The sequence below is a fragment of the Oncorhynchus tshawytscha genome, linkage group LG22, assembly GCF_018296145.1.
Source record: "Oncorhynchus tshawytscha isolate Ot180627B linkage group LG22, Otsh_v2.0, whole genome shotgun sequence".
NCBI classification, from domain to species: domain Eukaryota; kingdom Metazoa; phylum Chordata; class Actinopteri; order Salmoniformes; family Salmonidae; genus Oncorhynchus; species Oncorhynchus tshawytscha.
In genome coordinates this window covers 6,771,704-6,796,693 of record NC_056450.1, presented here as the reverse complement: position 1 = coordinate 6,796,693, position 24,990 = coordinate 6,771,704, and the positions used below count along the sequence as shown (strand labels likewise).

General features: G+C 42.9%; 2 protein-coding genes across 12 annotated transcripts; both read left to right on the top strand.

The window, feature by feature from the left end:
- The first annotated feature begins 2,721 nt into the window (after positions 1–2,721).
- mkrn4 (makorin, ring finger protein, 4) lies at positions 2,722–8,423 on the top strand. 3 transcript variants are annotated; one of them, XM_024383851.2, is made up of 8 exons: positions 2,722–2,876; positions 3,720–3,854; positions 3,962–4,245; positions 5,895–6,031; positions 6,377–6,636; positions 6,750–6,857; positions 7,049–7,169; positions 7,311–8,423. In XM_024383851.2, exons 1-8 carry the CDS (start codon positions 2,824–2,826, stop codon positions 7,458–7,460), a joined length of 1,248 nt encoding a protein of 415 aa, XP_024239619.1. In that variant the 5' UTR covers positions 2,722–2,823; the 3' UTR covers positions 7,461–8,423. The 3 variants fall into 3 exon arrangements, with proteins under 3 accessions (XP_024239619.1, XP_024239618.1, XP_024239617.1); XM_024383850.2 differs by lacking the exon at positions 2,722–2,876 and adding an exon at positions 3,127–3,253 and having other exon boundaries at positions 6,380–6,636; XM_024383849.2 differs by lacking the exon at positions 2,722–2,876 and adding an exon at positions 3,127–3,253.
- A 4,599-nt stretch (positions 8,424–13,022) lies between these two features.
- On the top strand, positions 13,023–24,896 carry LOC112221647 (inositol 1,4,5-triphosphate receptor associated 2). Of its 9 annotated transcripts, none has more exons than XM_024383845.2 (15): positions 13,023–13,635; positions 14,193–14,266; positions 14,373–14,457; positions 14,571–14,649; positions 14,957–15,029; positions 15,282–15,309; positions 15,581–15,721; positions 16,066–16,197; positions 16,447–16,588; positions 16,802–16,845; positions 17,905–17,964; positions 18,047–18,213; positions 18,999–19,148; positions 22,367–22,459; positions 24,644–24,896. In XM_024383845.2, the coding sequence occupies exons 3-15, from the start codon at positions 14,428–14,430 to the stop codon at positions 24,786–24,788; spliced, it is 1,284 nt and encodes a 427-aa protein (XP_024239613.1). In that variant the 5' UTR covers positions 13,023–13,635; positions 14,193–14,266; positions 14,373–14,427; the 3' UTR covers positions 24,789–24,896. The 9 variants fall into 9 exon arrangements, with proteins under 9 accessions (XP_024239613.1, XP_024239616.1, XP_024239614.1 ...); XM_024383844.2 differs by having other exon boundaries at positions 13,026–13,635; positions 14,379–14,457; positions 22,361–22,459; XM_024383840.2 differs by having other exon boundaries at positions 13,027–13,635; positions 22,361–22,459.
- Positions 24,897–24,990: the final 94 nt, after the last annotated feature.

Below are 24,990 nucleotides of genomic sequence, written 5' to 3'. Positions count from 1 at the left end.
CTTAGTGGGACTATCATTTGTTTTCAACAGGACAATGACCCAAAACACACCTCCAGGCTGTGTAAGGGCTATTTGACCTAGAAGGAGAGTGATGGAGTGCTGCATCAGATGACCTGGCCTCCACAGTCCCCTGACCTCAACCAAATTGAGATGGTTTGGGATGAGATGGATCGCAGAGTGTAGGAAAAGCAGCCAACAAGTGCACAGCATATGTGGAAACTCCTTCAAGACTGTTGGAAAAGCATTCCTCATGAAGCTGGTTGAGATAATGCCAAGAGTGCAAAGCTGTCATCATAGCAAACAGTGGCTACTTTGAAGAATATTAAATATTATTTGATTTATCGTTTCATACACTACACTTTTTTTGGTTACTACATGATTCCATGTGTTATTTCATAGTTTTGATATCTTCACTATTATTCTACAATGTAGAACATAGTACAATTAAAGAAAAACCCATGAATGAGTAGGTGCTGCTGTAGGGATTTTGCTAATGGAGGTAACACTAACACTAATGGAGGTACAAGACCAATTATGTAGACCTCTTCTTCCAGAGTAATTTTGTGAATGGGTACTACTACCCTAATTGAGTCTGTTGCCAAAACCTGGCAAACCTTTTTTTAACAGGTTTCACTTCACATTATGAGTAAAATTTTGTCGTCTCATGAATGCATTTGGAGGTTTGCTGTTAAGGAAATTGTTTATTCAGGTTACAAAGTATTTATAAGTTCTAAAGAGACTATATAGAAGTTGCTTAACAACATGGTGCAGGTCAAAAGGAAAACAGGATGGTGCAGGTCAAAAGGAAAACAGGAAACGGATGTTAATCAATATGGATAGTGTTAGAGTTTGAAAAACTAGTTATTAACATAAACTTGAGCCTCTACCTTTCCTTGGTTATACTGTATTCAACTGAATATTTGTTAACATTTTCATACTTCTCTCAGAATCGTTTCATACACTACTGGTACTGTTAGCAGTAGAGCAATTGTTTTAGGGAATTTAATTGTAGTTAGGGAATAAAAAAAAAGTTAATGAATAATGTTCACCAGAATAATGGTGGTAATTTTGTTAGATTGTACAGATGTGTGCTTTTTGGTTTACCCAAGGTACCTAAGTGGTGAGTTGTAATGTTATAATATACCTGGGTACACAAATTATAAATGTATAGATAATTATGACAACTAATGACACAAAGTCTTACGTACGTTTTTAAGGCTGTCATCTTTCAGTGATCATCGGTTATGGACAGGTACCACTGTGAAATGTGACTACCCCCAACATGTTTTCTAAAATACTGAAGTAATATTTTCTAGATGAGTTTGGCCTTTTACTTTGAGAGGTGTGATTCTGTATCTAATCTAGATGAATGGAGAACCAGCAAAGGACCAGTCCTTAAACCTTAGTGTATTACTTACGTTACTGGTACATGTAATGTAGTGGTGCCTGCCTATCTTACCACGACTCAGGACAGACAACGTGGCTGCTTTGTGGATTAAAGATATGTCTGGCATAATACATTTGAATGATGAGAGATGAATATCAAGACCAAAATCACACCTTTGAACTCTGCATCCACTCAGGACTATAATGTACAACACTGAACAAACTACTTTTTCAAGGATTTTATGTATTCTATCTACAATTTCATTATTGTTTCTAGGTCTGCACTCTCTGGGGTTGGGACTTTAATAAATGCAAAATAGCAAATAAAAAGTGTTTTATGTAAAGTTGTAGAACTCAACTACCTCATGAAATTGATGACACCTATGAACGCTCTGCATACTGGAAGTACATTGTACATAAAGTGAGACTAAAATGTTTTCCAATTGCAGTATATGTAGCTAATGTATATAGTATGTATTCACAAAATTTCCCCCAAAAGTAAGTTTGTTAATTTTATCAGTCTATTATATGGGAGTGTCCTTTTGTGGGGCCAAATTTTGTTAGAGGCACATGAGATAAATTGGGAACAATAGAATATTCTATCTCCAGTTGAAACAGTTTTTCAAGATATCAGAATGGCAAAAACTCTGACTTCGCCCAAATAATGAACAGATACAAGTTGCAGCACTTTAATAGTTTTTGTACATGATTGTCTCAATTTTTGTATTTAATATGTATTTGATATACTGCTTTTTATTACAAAGGTAATCTCAAAGACTAGTACATTCCAGTAAATTATCATATGCAATATTTTAATGAGACATTTACAGTTATTGATACATTTATGCTTAATTAGGGTGGTGTTCCTATTGGTCGGATGTGGTGTTTGATCATGGCTTTTCAATGTGCGGATTCGATTATGCTGAGCTACAGGGTGCCGGTCTATTACCCGTGACGTGAACGGGCAAAAGCTGTGAGGAAGGAACGCCATTCTCAAATCGATCAGTGATCTGCGCTGCTTGGTCATGTCAACAAGGCAGCATGGCGCATCGTCCAGGACCATACCTCTCTTTTCCATTTAAAATGTGTTTGCAGTTTCAAACTAGTTTTCATCGGGAAGGCAGATACATATTTTGAAAAGCTATCGATGTTGTATATGAAAACAGAGTCGTACTCACGTACGAATTACGTCACTTTTGTTTTGAGCCGACTTCGCAGTGGACTTTGAACGGGGCACCTGGCTCACGACATGAAGCTGCCCGATTCCTTCTCCCGGTGCAAAACACGTATACCCGGGCCAGATTAATCGAATCCCCCATTGGTTCCTTTCCTAATTGGATAGATGGGAAAGTAACGCCCACTTTCTATTTTGCTGAAAAGTTTATAGCTAGTGTTTTTGAGGGGGGGTAATAACATCAACAAGACGCAGGCCACAAAATGGAGTCAGATATAGGGCAATCTTCGCATTTTCGTAGTGGTGTGACTTGTAGGTATGCATCCCAAAATTAACTTGTTTCATATGGTCTTGAATGCGATTTGTTTGAAAGAATTGTGTGACTAAATGCAATTCATCTTCCTCTGAAAATGTTCTGCTGCACAGGGCACTTTTTTGTCGTTGGCTGCTGCACAGGTCTTGACTATTGTTTGCCGGCTTGTTATATTTGAATAACATGAACAAAAGTGAAGTTCTGGTGGAGCACGAGGCATGGTGTATGTGACGTAGTATGTTAACCGCTTGTGTGCCATTTGCTGTAGTCTGGTCTTGAAAAACAAAGACTACTTTTATTTGACAAGCAATAATGGAACAATATGGGTTTCAGTACCATGACTCTTATGAACGTCCTTCAATTAATAGAAGGATTTGCAGGTATGTTTTTTTTGGTTTGAGAACTGGGTCGGATTTCGCAAACACAGCCCATCTATTCTGAAACAAAAATGGTTTAGTCTTCGATTAACCTTAACGCGCACTAGGCGTGTCTTGATCTGTTGCAATGATGTTTACATCCGGTTGTAGCGCACACAAGTTCTTGTACGACTAAAGTATAATGACTCTGTTAAGAGCAGTTATTGATTTGACGGTAATTGGAAATTGTTATAACTACACTTTTGAGATGTCGTTGCTATGGACTTCAATTGCCTCTCGTTGCTAACTAGCTAGCTAACGCGTAACTAACATGTTCGGTTAAAAGGGTTCGAACCCCGGTCACTACACACACATCGAGAAGAGCATGAGCTTGTCTTGCAGTCTTGACAGGTTATTTCTTTCTGTTTTTTTGTATGCCCAGTCTCAAATCTACAGTGAATGTGATGGTTCCATGACATCTGTTTTACAGGCAATTCTTGAACGGTTCATGCAGATTCGGTTCGCGCTGTCATTATCTACACGAGTTGCCATCAGTGTTGCCGCCGACATCCCAAATATGCAGGTACTTCCAGAAAGGTGGATGCTGGTTTGGAGATGGCTGCAGGTGAGACATTAAATTCATAATGACCTGACTTACTAATCAGACTACCTTATAAACCTTTACACTACCTACTTTCTGAGTCATTTAATTATGTTTTGCCTATTCTACAGATATCTCCACGTCACTGCTCCTGAGGCAGCCAGTGCGGGGTTGAGTAGGAGGGGTTCAGCACCTGTGGTTCACACCCCATGGGTTGGCCATGCACTACCAGAACGTAGAGGATCAGAGCCATCTCTACTGCAGGCACAGGGCTTCTACAGCCAAGGACGTCGGGGCGCAGAGTCCATGCAGACCTATGTAGCACACCCCCAGCACAACTTTGGCCGCCAGAACACTGATATCACAGAAGAGGATGTAGCCGAAGGTTCATCGCAAACTTCACCGCACCGACGGGGTATGACTTCAATTGGTCCCCTTAGCTTGGTTTTACCCTGGTATCGGGGTATACTGTTGACCTGGTTCCTGATCTGTTTGTCCAGTCTTGCCAACTCAAATGTTTGGCATTACAATGACCGTCGGGGTTAGCAAGGTTGCTCAAATTGATCTGGGACTAGGATGCTGTATTGTAGTACTGTACAGAGGAATTTGACTGTGTATGTAAACTCTGCAAAAAAAGAAACGTCAATTGCATTTATTTTCAGCAAACTTAGCATGTCTAAATATTTGTATGAACATAACACGATTCAACAACAGACATAAACTGAACAAGTTCCACAGACATGTGACTAACAGAACTTGAATAATGTGTCCCTGAACAAAGGAGGGGTCAAAATTAACAGTCAGTATCTGGTGTGGCCACCAGCACTGCAGTTCTTAATGCAGCATCTCCTCATGGACTGCACCAGATTTGCCAGTTCTTGCTGTGAGATGGTACCCCACTCTTCCACTGAGGCACCTGCAAGTTCCCGGACATTTCTGGGGGGAAAGGCCCTAGCCCCCACCCTCCGATCCAACAGGTCCCAGACATGCTCAATGGGATTGAGATCCGGGCTCTTCGCTGGCCATGGCAGGACACTGACATTCCTGTCTTGCAGGAAATCACGCACAGAATGAGCATTATGGCTGGTGGCATTGTCATGTTAGGATGAGCCTGCATGAAGGGTACCACATGAGGGAGGAGGATGTCTTCCCTGTAAAGCACAGCGTTGCGATTGCCTGCAATGACCGCCTCAATCCGATGGTGCTGTGACACACTACCCCAGACCATGACGGTCCCTCCACCTCCAAATCGTTCCCGCTTTAGAGAACAGGCCTCGGTATAATGCTCATTCCTTCGACAATAAACGCAAATCTGATCATCACCCCCGGTGAGACAAAACCGCGACTCATCAGTTTTTGCCAGTCCTGTCTGGTCCAGCGACAGGTTTGTGCCCATAGGCAACATTGTTTCTGGTGAGGACCTGCCGTACAACGGACCTACCAGCCGTCAGTCCAGCCTCTCAGCCTATTGCGGACAGTCTGATCACTGATGGAGGGATTGTGCGTTCCTGGTGTAACTTGGGCAGTTGTTGTTGCCGACATCCTGTACTTGTCCCGCAGGTGTGATGTTTGGCTGTACCGAACTTGAGTTACATGTGGTCTGCCACTGTGAGGACGATCAGCTGCCCGTCCTGTTTCCCTGTAAGCGCTGTCTTCGGTGTCTCACAGTACGGACATTGCAATTTATTGCTCTGGCCACATCTGCAGTCCTCATGCCTCCTTGCAGCATGCCTAAGGCACGTTCACGCAGATGAGCAGGGACCCTGGGCATCTTTCTTTTGGTGTTTTTCAGAGTTAGTAAGAAAGGCCTCTTTAGTGTCCTACGTTTTCATAACTGTGACCTTAATTGCCTAACTTCTGTAAGCTGTTAGTGTCTTAACGACCATTCTACAGGTGCATTTTCATTTGTTTATTATTGAACAAGCATGGGAAACCATTTACAATGAAGATCTGTGAAGTTATTTTGATTTTTACAAATTATCTTTGAAAGACAGGGTCCTGGAAAAGGGATATTTCTTGTTTGTGTGTTACAACCAAGTACTACTAATGTCCCTTTATTTGCAGCGGAGTCATCACATGCTCATGTCCCAGAGCCCCAAGCTTCAGTCCAACAGTGTCCTGAGACATCGGCCCAAACTACAGTTCCATCCAGCACACTGTCGGCTCAAGCAGGCGAATGGAGGCCTCTAGTCAATCAGCAGGTTTGTCATTGTTATGGGAATGAGGTTACTTTCTCTGCTACCTCAAGGATTTTTTTTAATGCAATCTCAAAGTTGAGATGTAGAATATACCCAGATAGCACATGGAAATATTTAGTATTTGTTCTTTGTTTAAGGGATTCAAGTTTGTCCTAGATGCTTGTGCCACAGCTTGAAAGGTCACCGCTGCTGAATTGGATCATTTTCGGTGGCGTAGTTGGTTAATATATTGTCAAGCAGAGCGACCCTGTGCCTCGCCAACATACAAGTTCACCTACTGGTTAGGATGTTGAGCGTGGAAGTAATACTGCTAAGCAGCACAATGAAGCCTGTTACATTTGTTGTTAGCAGGAGCCTTCCTCCCTGGAGGTAGCAGCAGAGCATGGTGCCGCCTCTGCCACTGCTGCCTTCCAGACGGCCCAGGAGCATACGGAATTCTTCAACCAAAGTAAAGATGTGACCTGTGGCATCTGCATGGAGACTGTGTACGAGAAGACCAGTGCTGAGGAGAGGCGCTTTGGCATCCTGCCCAACTGCAGCCATCCTTTCTGCCTGAGCTGCATTGTCACCTGGAGGAAAACCAAAAACTTCCATGAAGAAGTTATAAAGTAAGATGGCAGGGCAGCATAGTTTATGGCAGTATTTTTTTATTTTTAAGTTCTGTTTATTTAATTTTTTTTACTTGCCTGGAAGGGCTAAACATTTGTCTTCTTTCCCAAAGGAGCTGCCCACAGTGCAGAGTGAAGTCCGCGTTTTACGTCCCTAATAAGTACTGGGTGGAGGGACAACCAAAGGAAACCCTTATCCGTAACTTCAAAGCGAAATGCAGGTTAGCTTTTGTCATTCTGTCTAGAATTGTCAAATGGTGCTCTTTCTGGGATATTGGCTTTAAAGGAATGTGTTTCTTCCTGATTAATCAAGAATTCCTGCTATTCTTCCATTCGTGTTATTGAAATGCCCCTGTCCCCTAGCCAAAATTCTGATTCTGTTGTCCTGGTCACATTCCTGTTGTCTTTCCAGTAAAAGAAGATGTAGTTTCTTCATGCGTCATGGATGCTGTCCCTTCAAGACTGAGTGTCTCTATTGGCATGACCTGCCTCATGGCTACCGACCACCTCGCCGACGTAGATCAGCACATTCTGTAAATATTTGGCATCGCTTTTGCTTCACACACATTTTAACATGGATGCATGTAAACCGGAACAGACATTTGATATTGTGACCACTCAATGCATATCTAAATTGCAGAATTTTTTGTTTTTTTTTCTCTCTTTTCCAATAGCACCATGCGATGAGTCTGGATGACTTGGGCAGCCTACAACTTCTTGACTATGTCATTGCTATGACTCTGCTGGATGACTTGCTGGATGATGAGGATGAGGATGAGTTCCCCTTGTACCTGAGTGAATATGACGATTATGACCTATTCTGAGCACCACCCTGCTCCAAGGATTTGGTATGCAATAGTTGGCTAGGTCATCTACTCTAACCCAATTAAAGAAGACTGCCATTTATTCACTCACTGTCTCTCAGAACTGAAGTCCCTAGATATGCTGCATATATCTGCTTTCCTGGTGGGCAAAATAATTGTTTGAGGTATAGGCCCAGCACTTGCAGACCTGTTGCTTGAAGAACTGTACCGAAGGCTAGGATTACCACTCGTTCGCTTACTAGGATTGTTAAGCTTCCCACACTTGATATGAACAGTCCTAACAAACCGCTAACCTTTTGGTTGGATCCAAGGGCTGGTTGTTAGACAGGAAGATTGGTTCTTCTCTTGCTGTTGATGGCGTTGGTTCATTGCAAGTAGAGGCTGGGTTAATTGATTAGTTGGTCAATTGATGTGGTGCTCTGCTTTGGATTGCCCTCTGTTCCATTGGTTGGTCCTGTTTAAAAAATTTAAAGAAGTGTTACTTGCCATTTTGCACCATTTAGAAAGTGAGATTTATTTTTTATTTTTTAGAATGTGTAGTTTATATATTTTATATCTAAATTGGAAGTATACTTTGCCTTGACCTAAGATATGGCGAATACTCCTATAGCATCATACAAATCTTGCCATGCCTCCGGGAAATACCTTGCCCTGCCCTGCTATTTGTCACCTGTCTGATATACTTGAGTGGAGGCTGCTGAGGAGAGGACTGCTCATGATAATGTGCGGGAATGGTATCAAACATATGAAAACCATGTTTTTGATACCATTCCATTTTAGCCATTATGAGCCATTCTCCCCTCAGCAGTCTCCACTGTACTTGAGATGCTTTACTGTACTGTTGACAGGGCATGACACTCCTGTTGACATGCTGATTGAAGACCCTAATGTCTGATTTTTATTACTTCTAACCTGTTTGTATTTGCACGCACAGAAAAGAGAATAAAACATAGTTTCACAGTTTGCCTGTTTTTTATTAATTGATTTTGCTCATTCTGTCTAACCTGCTTCGGGGAATGGCCGTGTCTAACCTGCTTTGGGGTTTGATGACTACCACTGTATACTGTTTTGCCTTCAGTATGAATGTTGAACACACACCAGTAACCAAATTTGACTTGAAGCCAATAGTTTGTTTACACAAGCAGCCCAAATTTGATGTTTTGACCGCTCTGATTTTGAAAAGATGTGAATTGGTAAAAACAACAACCCTATTGGGCTGCCTGTCTAAATACAGCCATTGCTGGCTTCATGTCACACTTGGTCATTGGGTTGGTTGTTTTAACCTTTTCATACGAAAGCCACAATCCTATAGTGGTTGTCATCAAAACAGCTTGGTGTTGATGACTTGCATGTTTTCTATTGCGAAAGAGTGAATCACTTCTAATACATACAGTTAAATGGTTCTGTAGCTCCAGCCAGCAAGGGTTTGATGGATTCTCTTGGTTGTTGCTCTCTTCATGGGGGGCTACCAGTGCCCTCCAGGCTCTGTGGGTGTTCCAGCGACGGTCAGACCCAGACCGCTGCATCCACACTCTTCTCGACACTTTGCCAGGCAGAAATATGCCGACATGATGGGAAATTGGAGAAATGCGGTGATAGAAAAAGTTACAAATTGTCATACTTGAGTAAAAGTAATGCCTTAACAGAAAATGACTCATGTGAAAGTCACACAATAAAATACTAGAGTAAAAATATTTGGTTTTGAATATACTTATGTAAAGAAAGTCAATGTATTTAGTAAAAGTACAGAATTTCAAGCAAACCAGATGGCACCATTTAAAAATATATTTTTTAAATGGATAAAATAAATTATGGACTGCCAGGGTCACAACATCACTCAGACATTATTTACAAACTAAGCGTTTGTTTGAGTCAGCCAGATCAGAGGCAATAGGGATGACAAGGGTTGTCCTCATAAGTGCATGAATTGGAGCTTTTCCCTGTCCTGCTAGCCATTCAAAATGTAACCAGTACTTTTGGGTGTCAGGGAAAATGTATGGAGTAAAAAGTACATTGTTTTCTTTTGGAATGTAGTGAAGTAAAAGTAGTCAAATATTAACAGTAAAGTACAGATATCCCCAAAAACGACTTAAGTAAAAATACTTTTAAGTGCTTTACACCACTGGAGAAATTACATGTCAGAGTTTGTTCCACTAAATCTTAATGCACATGTGAACAGCATTGAGTAGGCCTATAGCTAATATTTTAATTGTAGCTGTACACAAAACTATAGTATACTGTTTTACATTCACAACGAACAATCACCCGTAGCTATGGTCTTCTCCTCAGCAAACCAGTCGCCTTCCAACTGAGCTTTTTATCCTTCCTCCACCTCGTACTTTACAGGACCAGCATTCTCCTTTTGCTAGAATGTCTCCGGCAGGGGGAGCCTGCTCTGATTGTCCAGCTCCTGGGAGTCCCTGGCCCCTCATCACACCCCAGTGCAGAGACAGACTGAGGGGACTATGCAAGCTTCTGAGGGGTGGTGTTAAAACAATAGGATGGTGGACCAATAGATCCACAACCACCCTCACAGAGTGGGCTAGAGTTGGTGGTTGCACAGAGCAATAGTGGCTCTGGACTCGAAACCTGAGGCGGACTCCGGACAGCAGAGTAAGAGGAAGATGAGACCGAGAGAAGCTGTAGCAGCAGTGTGGGGTCGGCAGTAGGAACGGAGGGTTTGAAAGGCCAGATAGAGTCGACAATCTCATCACAGAAGCCAGCAGTAGCAGTGAGTCCATGCGATGCCCTGCCTGAGCATGTAAAGGTGAGAGAACTAAAGGGCGTTACAGCATTGTAGGCTATATTCAGTCACATCAGCATTCTATTATCGTAGGAAATAGAAATCACGGATTAACTGAAGTTGATAGAATTTTCTTAGTTCATAAACCATGCATTTGTTTTTTAATGCCTTACCTCAGCTGTGTAGCTGTCTGCTGGCACCATCTCCTGATCTCAGTCACAGCACAGCAGCCACACTCATCAAGAACCTCCCTCACCTCACAGTTCATTCAACATGGGGTGTCGAGCGGAGTTCGCCTCATAGCTGCATGTCAGGCTTAAGACGTTTTTTCTGATGAAGGCCAATGGCTGGCAAAATGTCATGTTTTAAACTCTGAACTAATACAATCTACAGATTTGTAATTGTGTCTGAGTTGCACCTGTAATTTCAAGTTTTGTTCCACTGGTTTTCGGACTGCACCTCAAATCACATTGGCTGATGCCAAATATGTATATAATAATAATAATACATGGGACTTAAATAACATTTTTCAAGGACCTAAAGTTGCTTTACAATAAAACACAAACAACCAGAGATCAAAACAACGGCAGACTAAACAGCAGTTAGAAAAAAGACAAAACAGAGAAGGGGCTACCAGTATAAGTGAATATGTACTGTATGTCTCAAATCCAATCCAATCCAATTCTATTTGTCACATGAGGATCTGAGGACCCATGCCAAATCATTCAGTCTCCTGGGGGGGAATAGGTTTTGTCATGCCCTCTTCACGATTGTCTTAGTGTGTTTGGACTATGATAGTTTGTTGGTGATGTGGACACCAAGGAACTTGAAGCTGTTCCACTACAGCCCCGTTGATGAGAATGGGGGCATGATCGGTCCTCCTTTTCCTGTAGTCCACAGTCATCTCCTTTGTCTTGATCACGTTGAGAGAGGTTGTTGTCCTGGCACCGTACGGCCAGGTCTCTGACCTCCTCCCTATAGGCTGTCTCGTTGTTGTCAGTGATCAGGCCTACCACTCTTGCATCATCGGCAAACTTGATGATGGTGTTGGAGTCTTGCTTGGCCTTGCAGTCATGGGTGAACAGGATGTACAGGAGGGGACTGAGCACGCACCCCAGAGGGGCACCTGTGTTGAGGATCAGCGTGGCGGATGTGTTGTTACCTACCCTTACCACCTGGGGGCGGGCGTCAGGAAGTCCAGGACCCAGTTGCAGAGGGAGGTGTTTAGTCCCAGGGTCCTTAGCTTAGTGATGAGCTTTGAGGGCACTATGGTGTTGAACTCTGAGCTGTAGTCAATGAATAGCATTCTCACATAGGTGTTCCTTTTGTCCAGGAGAGAAAGGGCAGTGTTGAGAGCAATAGATATTCTTCTGTGGATCTATTGGGGTGGTATGCAAATTGGAGTGGGTCTAGGGTTTCTAGGATAATGGTGTTGATGTGAGCCTTGACCAGCCTTTCAAACCACAGAGACTATGGTGGTCTGCTTGAAACATGTTGGTATTACAGACTCAGTCAGGGACAGGTTGAAAATATCAGTGAAGACACTTGCCAGTTGGTCTGCGCATCCTCGGAGTACACATCCTCTATGTTTGAGGTGCTGTCCCTCCTGTGTCAGACTACTTCTCCCATACTGTTTCCCCTGGCATGTCTTTTCCCTCTCTGAACCCGCCTCACCCTGTCTAGTCACAGCTGTAACGTCGCTATAAAATCGCTACTCCAGGCCTACCTGCCTCGGTTCTCTGTCATTTTTATTAGGTACACCAATCTATAAATGGGTCAGACCCCCTTAGCCTTCAGAACAACCTGAATTCTTTGGGGCATGGAAACATTGCTCAATTGGTATTACACCACCCAGCCTGTACTGTTGACACCAAATAGGATGGGGCCATGGACTCATGCTGCTTATGCCAAATCCTGACTCTGCCACCAGCATGATGCAACAGGAACCAGGATTCGTGGGATAAGGAAATGTTTTTCCAGTACTCAATTGTCCAGTGTGATCACGTGCCCACTGGAGCTGCTTCTTATTGTTTTTAGCTATGAGTGGAACCCGGTGTGTTTGTCTGTTGCAATAGCCCATCCGTGACAAGGACTGCCGAGTTGTGCATTCCGAGATGCCATTCTGCACACCACTGTCGTACTGCACAGTTATTGGCCTGTTTGTGGCCCGCCTGTTAGCTTGCTGATTCTTGCCATTATCCTTCGACCTATCATCAATGAGTTGCTTTTGATCTCAGGACTGCCGCTGGCTGTGTTTTTTGTTTGTCGCCCAATTCTCGGTAAACCCTAGACACTGTCGTCCATGAAAAGCCCAGAAGGCCAGACGTTTCTGAGATACTGGAACCTGCACGCCCGGCACCGACGATCATACCACGCTCAAAGTCTCTTAGGTCACTCGATTTGCACATTTCAATCGAACAGTAACTGAATGCCTCGATGCCCGTTTGCCTGCTTTATATAGCAAGTCACGTCCACGTGAGTCACTGTCTGTAGGAGAAAACCATTTTTGTGATTGGGGTGGTGTACCTAATAAACTACTGTATATACTGTATGTATATAGACATACAGTACCAGTCAAAAGTTTGGTCACACCTACTCATTCCAGGGTTTTTCTTTATTTTTACTAGTTTCTACATTGTTGAATAATAGTGAAGACATCAAAACTATGAAATTACACATGGAATCATGTAGTAACCCAAAAAAGTGTTAAACAAGCTAAATCTATTTTATATTTGAGATTCTTCAAAGTTGCCATACTTTGCCTTTATGACACCTTTGCACAAAGAGAGAGGGAGAGGTGTCAGTCACTAAACCTGTGCTCGTGTCCGAGTCACCAATGGTCGAGTCACAAGTACCTATGGCAGAAGTGCTCGAGTCCTGGTCCATGTCTCAGTCACTGGGTCCACATTAACTCAAAATAAAGTTATTTACACAGTCGGATATATTGCAGTGGCAAGAGGAATTTAGTCAATAAATTGTTTGCCGACAAATGGCAATGTTAAAAGGGCCACGTTCGTTGCAAAACGTTCTCAAATGTTGCATATAGAAATTCCATGAATGGAGCCAATGTTATTCCTTACTCTACATGTCAGAGAGGCATGTTTGTTCTACATAGCATATATCTATCTGAACTAGACATTGCATCCTACTGAACGCTCCCCAGGTTGTTAGCTATAGCTAGCTAATGAGGTAACATGACCGAACAATGTCAGTCAACGGTCTGGTCCGCATATGCTTTATGAATGTAAAATTCGGCCTTCCAATGCATGATAGAAAGAAAAAAACATAGCGCCTGTATTATGGGTCATATCTTTTGAACGGTAATCTCTCTATCCGTTTTGCTACAGAACCTGGATATAAAATGCAGTGGGGAAAGTGGAAGGGTTGAGCGAGACTAAAAATTCAAGGACCGCCTACTTTTCTATACTCAAGGTAGAGAAAAACATAGCTTGACTGTTGTTTTATCATTAAACTCAATGCTGCTATTGTTTTTAATTTCGTAAAGCAACTTGTGTTTCTTAACCAGACAAAGGGTAACTAACTAGAAGGCTGGTGGTGACTGGTTAGCTACGGGTAAGCAAGAGAGTTGCCAGTGTGATGTGCATAATTGGAAGTGGAGCCAGGGCGAAGCCTGTCTGCCCAACAACATATCATACTCATTTGAGTGTCTTGGATTTACATTTACTATGTTACTATGTTTACTATGTTAGTCTATGAGACCAGGCTGCAATGCCCACACTCATTGCTTTACTCTCCTGCAGCTCCCCAGCTGACAGCCCTGATTGTTTGTTTTTACGTAACCACACACACATGCCTAAGCAGTGATGGTGTGAGCTGACACACACACACACACACACACACACACACACACACACACACACACACACACACACACACACACACACACACACACAGAGCTGGTTTAGGTAGCACCTAATAGGTACTGTACTTATCCTGGTCTACTTCCCTGACTGAGGATCTCATAATAGGATTACTGACGTCCTGAGTGTAGTCCTCTGAGACTGACAGAGCGAGTGAAGAGATCAATGGAGTAAGACAGATGGTAAGGAATTCTACTCTCTTTTTTCTCAGAGTGATATGCAGTCTTGTTCTTGCTTTCTTGATTATTTGACATGTATTCTACTTTCTTACTTTGGCTTTGGTCCAAGGGACAGGGAGCAGTTGTCTTTGGTCCCCATTCTCCAGTAGCATCGTTCTGCTGCTATGGTGCCGATCCATGCTATGCACCCTCAGGTGAGTCAGAGCATCTCTCTTCTGGCTATACAAACCCTCTGCTAATGATTCAGACTGTACCTAATACAGTGGGCTCATAATGTCCAAGTGAGTCAGGGTTTCTATTCTTCCAGCCTGATGAGGGGACACCTAAACAAAGTGACCAGCCAACCAAGATGCTAATCGTGCTAGACAGTGAGGACAGTGAGGAAGGTATAGTACCTTAGTATGCCCTCTCTAGCATTATGTCATTGTTGTTGTTGGGCGGATATCATGTGTGCAATTATCAAAGAATACTTTTCGTAAAAAAGGATGGAAACAAGTGTTTTTGTAAAAATAGTGACGTGATATGAATGATAGTTTGAGCATCAACAGATCTATTGGGGACCATCCTAATGTTGTATCACTGTAAAGCGCAAGGCTCTGATCTGACGTGAAGAATAACTTGGCATGTTGGTGTCTTTCATACAGAGGCCAGTTAGGAAGAATAACTTGACACGTTGATGTCTTTCATTCATAGAGTCCATTGAAGAGCAGCAGCCGGTTACGCCATGGAATGACCTGTGTATTATAGATCGCGTAGGCTTCACCAGGTGAGGTTTTATCCTCTGTGTGACTGACGATAACCATCACTATATTGGTAAGGATCAAGAACAGATCGTCTCATCCCTAATCCAGACTTGTTGTTAAAGTGTTCAAGTCCTGCAATTGCCCCAGATACTGTATGTGTTTGGTTGTCTTGAGCTGGTTCATTGGGCATCTCTCTTTCTCTTTCTTACTCTGTGTCTCTCTCCCTCTCTCCCTCTCCCTCTTCATCTATCTGTCCCTCCCTCCCTCTATCACAGTGCTAAGATGTCAGAGGAACAAGTGGAGGTAAGGCAATCCATCAGTAGTTCTCATTAACATGATGTTATGATGCATTGCAATCATAGGGATACACCTTGTGTGGGTATTGTGCGTACTATCGGATTCCCCCAACCCCAGTCCCCCCTTATGATGTTGTATGGTAAGCCTGTAACACCTTCGTTTCCCATTAAGGATCTATACAATTCTATTCTAATTTATTATTTTGTATTCTACTGTATTGTATTCTATTCTACTATATTATCTTCTATTCCGTTCTATTCCATTCTATTCTATCCAGAATGCATTCTCCCAGATTGCGCTGGCCTTTCGTAGTGACCAGTACACCCTGAAGCAGAGGCTGCAGGCAGAGGAGCATGCTAGGAACCTGGCTGAGGAGAACATCCAGCTGGAGCTGATGAGAGGCCGGGAGACACTGGAGGTATTGGAGGAGGAGGGTGGATGGGGTCACTGCAATGAAGAAAGAGAAGTATTGGAGAAGAGAGAAGTTTCCCCTCTAGCCTGTTCCACTCACCAATCTCTGAGACCCTTAATCATAATAAATTATGTTTGAGCCAGAGTGAAAGTGTAAGTTAGTACCTATGAGTTAGTATCTTATTTTTTCTAATGAATATTATGACAAGCGTCAGCAGCACTGTGTCCCTGACATTGAGACCAACTTTCTTTTTGGGGGGGGGGGGTGTATAAGGCCTACAGCATACAATGTGTGTATTGTATATGAGGGTGTTTGTAACAGAATTTTGACTTGTCTCACTGTGTTGTCAGACTCTAAAGGCTCTGTGTCTGGACAGTATACGCAGTAAGATCCTCCAGAGACTAGAGCTGTGTCTGGATATACTGGGAGGCACAGTGGAGAGAATCTCCAACACAGCAGAGGTGTTGGGAGCTGTACATCAGGTAGTCTCTCTCACACAGACATTACTGTACAGTCTATCTAGCTCAAGACTTTGATTATGGATTGGATCAGCTACACATTATACCCCAATGACTGAATCAATGGGGAAGGACACAATCATCACACTCGTCACTGATACTTTGAGACTTGAGTAGAATGAAGCTGCTATTCTTTGTGGTTCAGTACATGTTTATATACTCTGCCTACACATACCGTATACATACTCAATGTAGCTGTACTCTGAATGGTAGGAGGCTCGTGTGAGTCGAGCGGTGGAGCTGATGGTGAGCCACGTTGACAACCTGAAGAGGCGTAATGAGAGAGACACAGAGCTGGACGAGACCAAGAAACTCAACAGGGAAATCCTCCGTAGGAACTACAGCGACCCTAGAGGTAAGTACCACCAGTGTAACTCTGACTCTGACGCCACAAGACTGTGTTAGCCTGCTGAGCTAAAGCCTAGACCTAGATTTCAGGTCTAGGTTGTCGATGAGGTTACTTATCACGTAAGCATGGTTCACTGAACCATCATCGGTCTACCTGAATATGGCTTGGTATGTGATAGGCACAGATGCTGTTATCTGACTGGTGTATCTCTCGCTGCAGATGAAGGAGAGTTCAGGCAGAAGGACAATAAAACCTCTCAGCAGGTAGGAGCACTTCCCTGTCTTCATTCAGAGGATATTAAGAATTTGTTCTTAACTCACTTGCCTAGTTAAATAAAGGTAAAATAAAAATAAAATAAAAATAGATTCAAATCAAATCAAATTTATTTATATAGCCCTTCGTACATCAGCTGATATCTCAAAGTGCTGTACAGAAACCCAGCCTAAAACCCCAAACAGCAAGCAATGCAGGTGTAGAAGCACGGTGGCTAGGAAAAACTCCCTAGAAAGGCCAAAACCTAGGAAGAAACCTAGAGAGGAACCAGGCTATGTGGGGTGGCCAGTCCTCTTCTGGCTGTGCCTTGTGGAGATTATAACAGAACATGGCCAAGATGTTCAAATGTTCATAAATGACCAGCATGGTCGTATAATAATAAGGCAGAACAGTTGAAACTGGAGCAGCAGCACGGTCAGATGGACTGGGGACAGCAAGGAGTCATCATGTCAGGTAGTCCTGGGGCATGGTCCTAGGGCTCAGGTCCTCCGAGAGAGAGAAAAAAAGAGAGAATTAGAGAGAGCATATGTGGGGTGGCCAGTCCTCTTCTGGCTGTGCCGGGTGGAGATTATAACAGAACATGGCCAAGATGTTCAAATGTTCATAAATGATCAGCATGTTCGAATAATAAGAAGGCAGAACAGTTGAAACTGGAGCAGCAGCACGGCCAGGTGGACTGGGGACAGCAAGGAGTCATCATGTCAGGTAGTCCTGGGGCATGGTCCTAGGGCTCAGGTCCTCCAAGAGAGAGAAGGAGAGAATTAGAGAACGCACACTTAGATTCACACAGGACACCGAATAGGACAGGAGAAGTACTCCAGATATAACAAACTGACCCTAGCCCCCCGACACATAAACTACTGCAGCATAAATACTGGAGGCTGAGACAGGAGGGGTCAGGAGACACTGTGGACCCATCCGAGGACACCCCCGGACAGGGCCAAACAGGAAGGATATAACCACTATGTACAACATTGTCATAATTGTTTTTATCTTGTTTTAACCTCCAATCCCTTTCCTGTCTCTCTTCCTTCCTCTCGTTCTTCTAGTTGCACATTGGTGCAAGTCGTCGAAGGGTCAGCATAGCAGTGATCAACAAACAAGCCCAGGTCTGTGCAGTTCAAGTCCTTCCTCTCCAAAGACATGCACGCACCCACGCACACCAACTATCTGCCTATTCTTTTGCCCCAGGAAAAGAGAAAATTGGAAAGAGGGCTGCAGAAGTCATTCTCATTAGATCATGGGATAGGCAAGAAGTCGCTCTCAACCCCATCTCCATCAATGGACTCCATCACAGAGTCCAACTCTTCAGTCATGGTCAAGACAGAAGAGATGGATGTTCCCTTACTGGATGGCAGGTAATGTAGATGTAAAGGACTTCACGCTGCTTGCTTAGCGAGTACCACTTCCTCCCGATTCGGGCCATACCTGGCGCAAACTCGGGACCTCTGCTTCACAAACACACATGAACGTCCTCCCTCAAGCATATTAGCCTGATCGAGCCACCTCAAAAGCTAGCAATGAGGTGACCCAAGCGGGACACTTCAGGCTGAGGAGTACATTTCACACACCCCCATGTGCTACATAGGAATATACAGTATCTACATGCAAGGGTTAAAGGAAATTAGAATTTACTTCAATTTTCTCACTGTAATTTTCATTTAATTTCATTAAAATTCCAAGTCAGTCTTTGAATTCAGAGAATTCAATTCCATTCTATTCCAATGTTAGGTCAAATCCAAGAATTAAATTCCCAATTCAATATTATCACCAACAATTCCACAAATTCAAATGTAATTCCGTCAGGCTTTCAGGCTGATCAAGTCACTGTTCAGACAGCTTAGCTATACCGGAAATGAAATATAGAAATACAAGTTGAAATGATTTAAAACAAATACTATAGTCAATGTTTGATGCATTAATTCCATTACCTGGGATATGTAGAAATACTAAATTCCAATTCAATTCCAAAGATGAAATGTTTTACAATTCTAATTCCATGACATGAAGATTGTTGAAATTCAAATTGAATTGAACAAATTCTCCACTTCATGAGTGAATTCAAGAATTTAATTGAAATTTCAAATTAAATTGGAATTGACCGTAACCCTGCCACCAACCAAAACTTTTTTGCTGATTCAAGACCACATGAAGCCCCTGATGATAACAAACAAACAGTTGCTGCTGATGTCCAGTCACCACCTGAACCAGACCCCACTCCAGTCTATACAGCACCCTGTCCCACTCTCACACACAAGCCAAACGAAGTGGACACCAAGAAAAACAGCATGAGGTACAGTATAGAATTTACACATAAATAACATTTCCTGTAGCCAATATGACACCTTATTTACATGCAAGGGGAAGTCCTCAGGACTAAATTATACTGAACAAAAATATAAACGCAACATGTAAAGTATTGGACCCATGTTAAAAGATCCCAGAAATGTTCCATACGCACAATTGTTGTGCCCAAATTTGTTTACATCCCTGTTAGTGAGCGTTTCTTCTTTGCCAAGATAATCCATACACCTGACAGATGTGGCATATCAAGAAGCTTTATATGATTAAACAGCATGATCATTAAACAAAGGCGACTCTCGAATGTGCAGTTTTGTCACACAACACAATACACACGTTTTGAGGGAGCGTGCAACTGGCATGCTGACTGCAGGAATGTCCATCAGAGCCGTTGCTAGTGAATTGAATGTTAATTTCTCTACCTTAAGCCACCTCCAACATCATTTTAGAGAATTTGGCAGTGCGTCCAACTGGCCTCACAACCTAAGACCACGTGTATGGCGCCGTGTGGCCGATCAGTTTGCTGATATCAACCTTGTGAACAGAGTGCCCCATGGTGGCAGTGGGGCTATGGTATGGGCAGGCATAAACTACGGACAACAAACACGATGGCAATTTGAATGAACAGAGATACAGTAATGAGATCCTGTGGCCCATTGTCATGCCATTCATCTGCCGCCATCACCTTACGTTTCAGCATGATAAATACACGGCCCCATGTCGCAAGGATCTGAGCACGATTCCTGGAAGCTGAACATGTCCCAGTTCTTCCATGGCATGTTCTTCCATACTCACCAGACATTTCAGCAATTGAGCATGTTTAGGATGTTCTGGATAGATGTGTACGACAGCCTGTTCCAGTTACCGCCAATATTCAGCAACTTTGCACAGCCGTTGAAGAGGAGTGGGACAACATTCCACAGATCCCAATCAACAGCCTGATCTACTCTATGCAAAGGAGATGAGTCGAAGATACTGACTGGTTTTTCAATCCATGCCCCTACCTTTAAAAAGAAAAGAAAGGTTTCTGTGACTAACAGATGCATATCCCAGTCATGTGATATCCATAGATTAGGGCTTAATGAATTTATTTTGATTGACTTTTTGACTTATATGAACCGTAACTCAGTAAAGTCTTTGAAATTGTTGCATAAAACACCGGTTCTTTGCATCAGGGAGTGGAGCAAAACTAGATTTTATTTCCCAATAGGACTCGTAAAAAGCTTAGGCCTCAATCACACCGACAGCGTCATTGCATTTTGGTTCACCAGAAGTACATTCATGAGTCAAACTGTATGCATAGACGGCTTGACAGAAATGGTAGCAGAATGTGAATGTTGAACTTTTGTTGCACATACATCCAGATGATGCTGCATCACATTTTGCCCAATGACACTAAGTGTGATCAAGGTGTTAGATTTGGACAATATCTTCAGGGCCTAGCGCTCAGCACAGTGTCTGCTGACAAACAAATCATTGTTACGCACGCCTCTATGAAGAGGGAACGCAACACCCTGCTACAACTAAACTCTCCGTGAAGCGAAAAAGGTATGGACTGTAGGTGCAAGTAAGAATGACAACAGGCAGAATGTGGTACCGTTTACAAGGACTTTATTCCTTTACACGGTAATATGGGGAAAAGGGGCTGGACGGAACCAAAGCAAAGAAAGTAAATCTCAAAGCCCCCCTCTCCTATCTTACCTGCCTACCCACTACTTACCTAATTTAGCACCACCTGGTGCCCTAACCAAAATACAAGGGGTGGTCCGCCCAGGTCTTACCTAGTGTGTCTAGACAGCGAATATGCTACGGGTATATGTATGCCCGCGGGCCTCTTGCCTAAGCACTCCCTAGGTGCCTTCCCCTTCCCCACTGGGAACAAATGAAACAGAATATTAAACAATTTCAAACAAACTAAGAAACAAAAGGATGTCAAATAAGCTCTATCTGAGCAACAAACTCACAGAACATACCACTTTCCAGCAAAAATCAACCTCTATCACAATCAATCTCAGCAATCCCTACCTCCAGCAAAAACTCTACCTCCAAAAAGATCTCCCTCCTGAACAGAACACTGGCTTTTATATAGTGTCAGAAGGAATGGGTAATTGGAGACAGCTGCATCTTGACGAGGGGCCGGGGTCAGCTCTCCAATTAGCCCTGGAGTCGACCAATCAGCTGCTTGAGGGATTTCAGGAAGCCATTTCCTGAAATAAACACATGTAAATACACAAACTACAACACATAATCTGGGGAACGTAACAATCATAAACTCGATAATTCGTAAAAATCCAAATAACTTCACAGATCTTCATTGTAAAGGGTTTAAACACTGTTTTCCATGCTTATTCAATGAACCATAAACAATTAATGAACATGCATCTGTGGAACGGTCGTTAAGACACTAACAGCTTACAGACGGTAGGCAATTAAGGTCACAGTTATGACAACTTAGGACACTAAAGAGGCCTTTCTACTGACTCTGAAAAACACCAAAAGAAAGATGCCCAGGGTTAGTCACGTCTGTAGAACTTGTTCAGTTTATGTCTCATTTGTTGAATCTTGTTATGTTCATGCAAATATTTACACGTTAAGTTTGCTGAAAATAAATGCAGTTGACAGTGAGGGGACGTTTCCTTTTTTACTGAGTTTAGTTATTGCAACAATCATTGTCTGATTATTCAATATTGAAGTCTCATAATATTCCGATATTCCGAATATTCCGATAACATTCCAATCATCTGGCCAACACACAATAAATACACACCAAACCAATATCGAGGAAGGAGTGCCAAGGGAGGAGAACAGCTACCAGCGAAGAGGGGGACACCTTGCCATAGACGGTTACAATTTGGGTCACAGTAGAATTTAGATTACACCACAGCCACTGCCCCCAACCTCCCAAGGCACACCGGCCTGTACAATCGTGAAGGGATCCTTCAAAACAAAGGGTAAAGCACAGCTTTTATAACTGGGCATGGCAGCCCTGCCATTAATTGACAATTGCCTACACCTGGCCCTGAGAGGGACAGCATTTTAACACATAAACAGTTAGACCCTGTTATACACATGTTCAGAGGTACAATAATAACCCGACAATGGCACAATAACACAACAAGGAATTGGCTAAACAAGGGCCTTTGTTGTTGTATTCTAACATGGCATGTGTGTCTGTGAAATTTCACCTTTGGATACTCTAATAAGGTGCAGACATAAAGGCAAGGCTGCGCTGGAGAGGACGGAGAGGAGGAAAGGGAACAGAGAGAAAACAATGACACACACCGACCAATGCATCACCGGAACGTAAGTCACTTATAATCAAATCAAATTGTATTTGTCACGTGCGCCTGAATACAACAGGTGTAGACCTTACAGTGATATACTTACTTACAAGCCCTTAAAAACTTCTTCGGGATAGGGGGCAGTATTTTCACGTCCAGATGCCTGTTACTCAGGCCCAGAAGCTAGGATGTGCATATGCGTGATAGTATTAGATACAAAACACTCTAAAGTTTCTAAAACTGTTAAAATAATGTCTGTGAGTATAACAGAACTGATTTGGCAGGCGAAACCCCCAGCACAATCCATCCAAGGACTTTTTTGTTGTTGAGGTCATTGTGTTTTCCAATGCTTTTCTATGGGAAACCTGATTTATTAGGGCCCAGATTGCAGTTCATATGGCTTCCACTAGATGTCAACAGTCTTTAGAAATTTTCGATGTTTTTCTTTTGAGAAATGAAGAAATAGTTCTATTCTTTCCATGTGTCACTCAGATGGACTCAAGTCTTTTGGTGCGCGTGAACAGGAGTGCGCTCCTCATTATTTTCCTCCGGTATTGGAAACCATTTATTCCGTCTTAAATTTTATCGATTATTTACATTTTAGGGTACCTAAGGTTGGATTAGAAAAGTTGTTTGAAATGTTTGGACCAAGTTTACAAGTAACTTATTAGATACTTTATAGTCCTGTTGGGCGAGTTGGAACCGGTGTATTTCTGAAACAAACGCGCCAAATAAATTGACATTTTTGGGATATAAAGAAGGAATTTATCAAACAAAACGACCATTCATTGTGTCACTGAGGCATTTGTGATTGCAAAAAGATGAAGATCTTCAAAGGTAAGGCATTTATTATACTGCTATTTCTGACTTTCGTGTCGTCCGGGTTAGGGAGGGCTTGGTCGGTAGGGATGTCCTTGTCTCATCGCGCACCAGCGACTCCCGTGGCGGGCCGGGCGCAGTGCGCGCTAACCAAGGTTGCCAGGTGCACGGTGTACCCTCCGACACATTGGTGCGGCTGGCTTCCGGGTTGGATGCGCGCTGTGTTAAGAAGCAGTACGGCTGGTTGGGTTGTGTATCGGAGGATGCATGACTTTCAACCTTCGTCTCTCCCGAGCCCGTACGGGAGTTGTAGCGATGAGACAAGATAGTAGCTACTACAACAATTGAATACCACGAAATTGGGGAGAAAAAGGGGTCAAATTCAAAATAAAAAATAAAAAAAAAGTTCTAATTTGCAACTGTGACCTGGCCAAGATAAAGCATAGCAGTGTGAACAGACAACACAGAGTTACACATGGAGTAAACAATTAACAAGTCAATAACACAGTAGAAAAAAAGAGAGTCTGTGTGCAAAAGGCATGAGGAGGTAGGTGAATAATTACAATTTTGCAGATTAACACTGGAGTGATAATTTGCGTGCAATAATTTGCGTGCAAAAGAGCAGAAAGTAAATAAATATAAACAGTATGGGAATGAGGTAGGTAAAATTGTGTGGGCTATTTACCGATAGACTATGTACAGATCGGTTAGCTGCTCAGATAGCAGATGTTTGAAGTTGGTGAGGGAGATAAAAGTCTCCAACTTCAGCGATTTTTTTCGTTCCAGTCACAGGCAGCAGAGAACTGGAACGAAAGGCGGCCAAATGAGTTGTTGGCTTTAGGGATGATCAGTGAGATACACTTGCTGGAGCGCGTGCTACGGGTGGGTGTTGCCATCGTGACCAGTGAACTGAGATAAGGCGGAGCTTTACCTAGCATGGACTTGTAGATGACCTGGAGCCAGTGGGTCTGGCGACGAATATATAGCGAGGGCCAGCCGACTAGAGCATACAGGTCGCAGTGGTAGGTGGTATAAGGTGCTTTAGTAACAAAACGGATGGCACTGTGATAAACTGCATCCAGTTTTCTGAGTAGATATGAGATGAGTAATATAGGGTATATAAACAAAGTGGCATAGTTTAAAGTGGCTAGTGATACATGTATTACATAAAGATGCAGTAGATGATAGAGTACAGTATGTACATATATATATGAGATGAGTAATGTAGGGTGTGTAAACATTATATTAAGTAGCATTGTAAGTCAAGGTGTGGGGGGGCTATACTTTGACTTTCTCTGATGTCACTACTATGGAAGTATATTGCAATTCAACATTTATTCTACCATACCTTATTGCCATGACAGTGACACCCAGCTTCTCTTTTTAGGTGTGGCCCTATGTGCAGAGGGCGCCCCCTGGCCCCCTGGATGTGGCACTGCCGCTGGGTTGTCCTCAGTGTGTATCTGGTAGTGCTCTGCTGTGTGATACTACTGATCATCCTTTTCTGGCTCGGTCCTGAACGTCTGCTGTGAGCTGATGAGATTTAACACAAACACTTCCTGAAGGAGACAGACAAAGCACTTCCTGGTTCTGACCTGGCTTCTGATTGGTCATTGAACAGCTTCACCCAATAAACATTCCTGAAAGAATCACGTCTCAATTCTGTGATTAATCCATTTAAGTATGACAATGTCACTGTGTTGTCTTTTTTGTGTGAAAACTTTCACATGGTGA

Coding starts and splice junctions, on each gene's coding strand:
- mkrn4 (XM_024383849.2), top strand. CDS start 3,186: ATGGAACAATATGGGTTTCAGTACCATGACTCTTATGAACGTCCTTCA. Junction 3,855..3,961: donor TGGTTTGGAGATGGCTGCAG/GTGAGACATTAA, acceptor CCTATTCTACAG/ATATCTCCACGTCACTGCTC. Junction 4,246..5,894: donor AACTTCACCGCACCGACGGG/GTATGACTTCAA, acceptor CTTTATTTGCAG/CGGAGTCATCACATGCTCAT.
- LOC112221647 (XM_024383844.2), top strand. CDS start 14,428: ATGGTGCCGATCCATGCTATGCACCCTCAG. Junction 15,310..15,580: donor TGTCAGAGGAACAAGTGGAG/GTAAGGCAATCC, acceptor TATTCTATCCAG/AATGCATTCTCCCAGATTGC. Junction 19,149..22,360: donor ACCAAGAAAAACAGCATGAG/GTACAGTATAGA, acceptor TACTCTAATAAG/GTGCAGACATAAAGGCAAGG.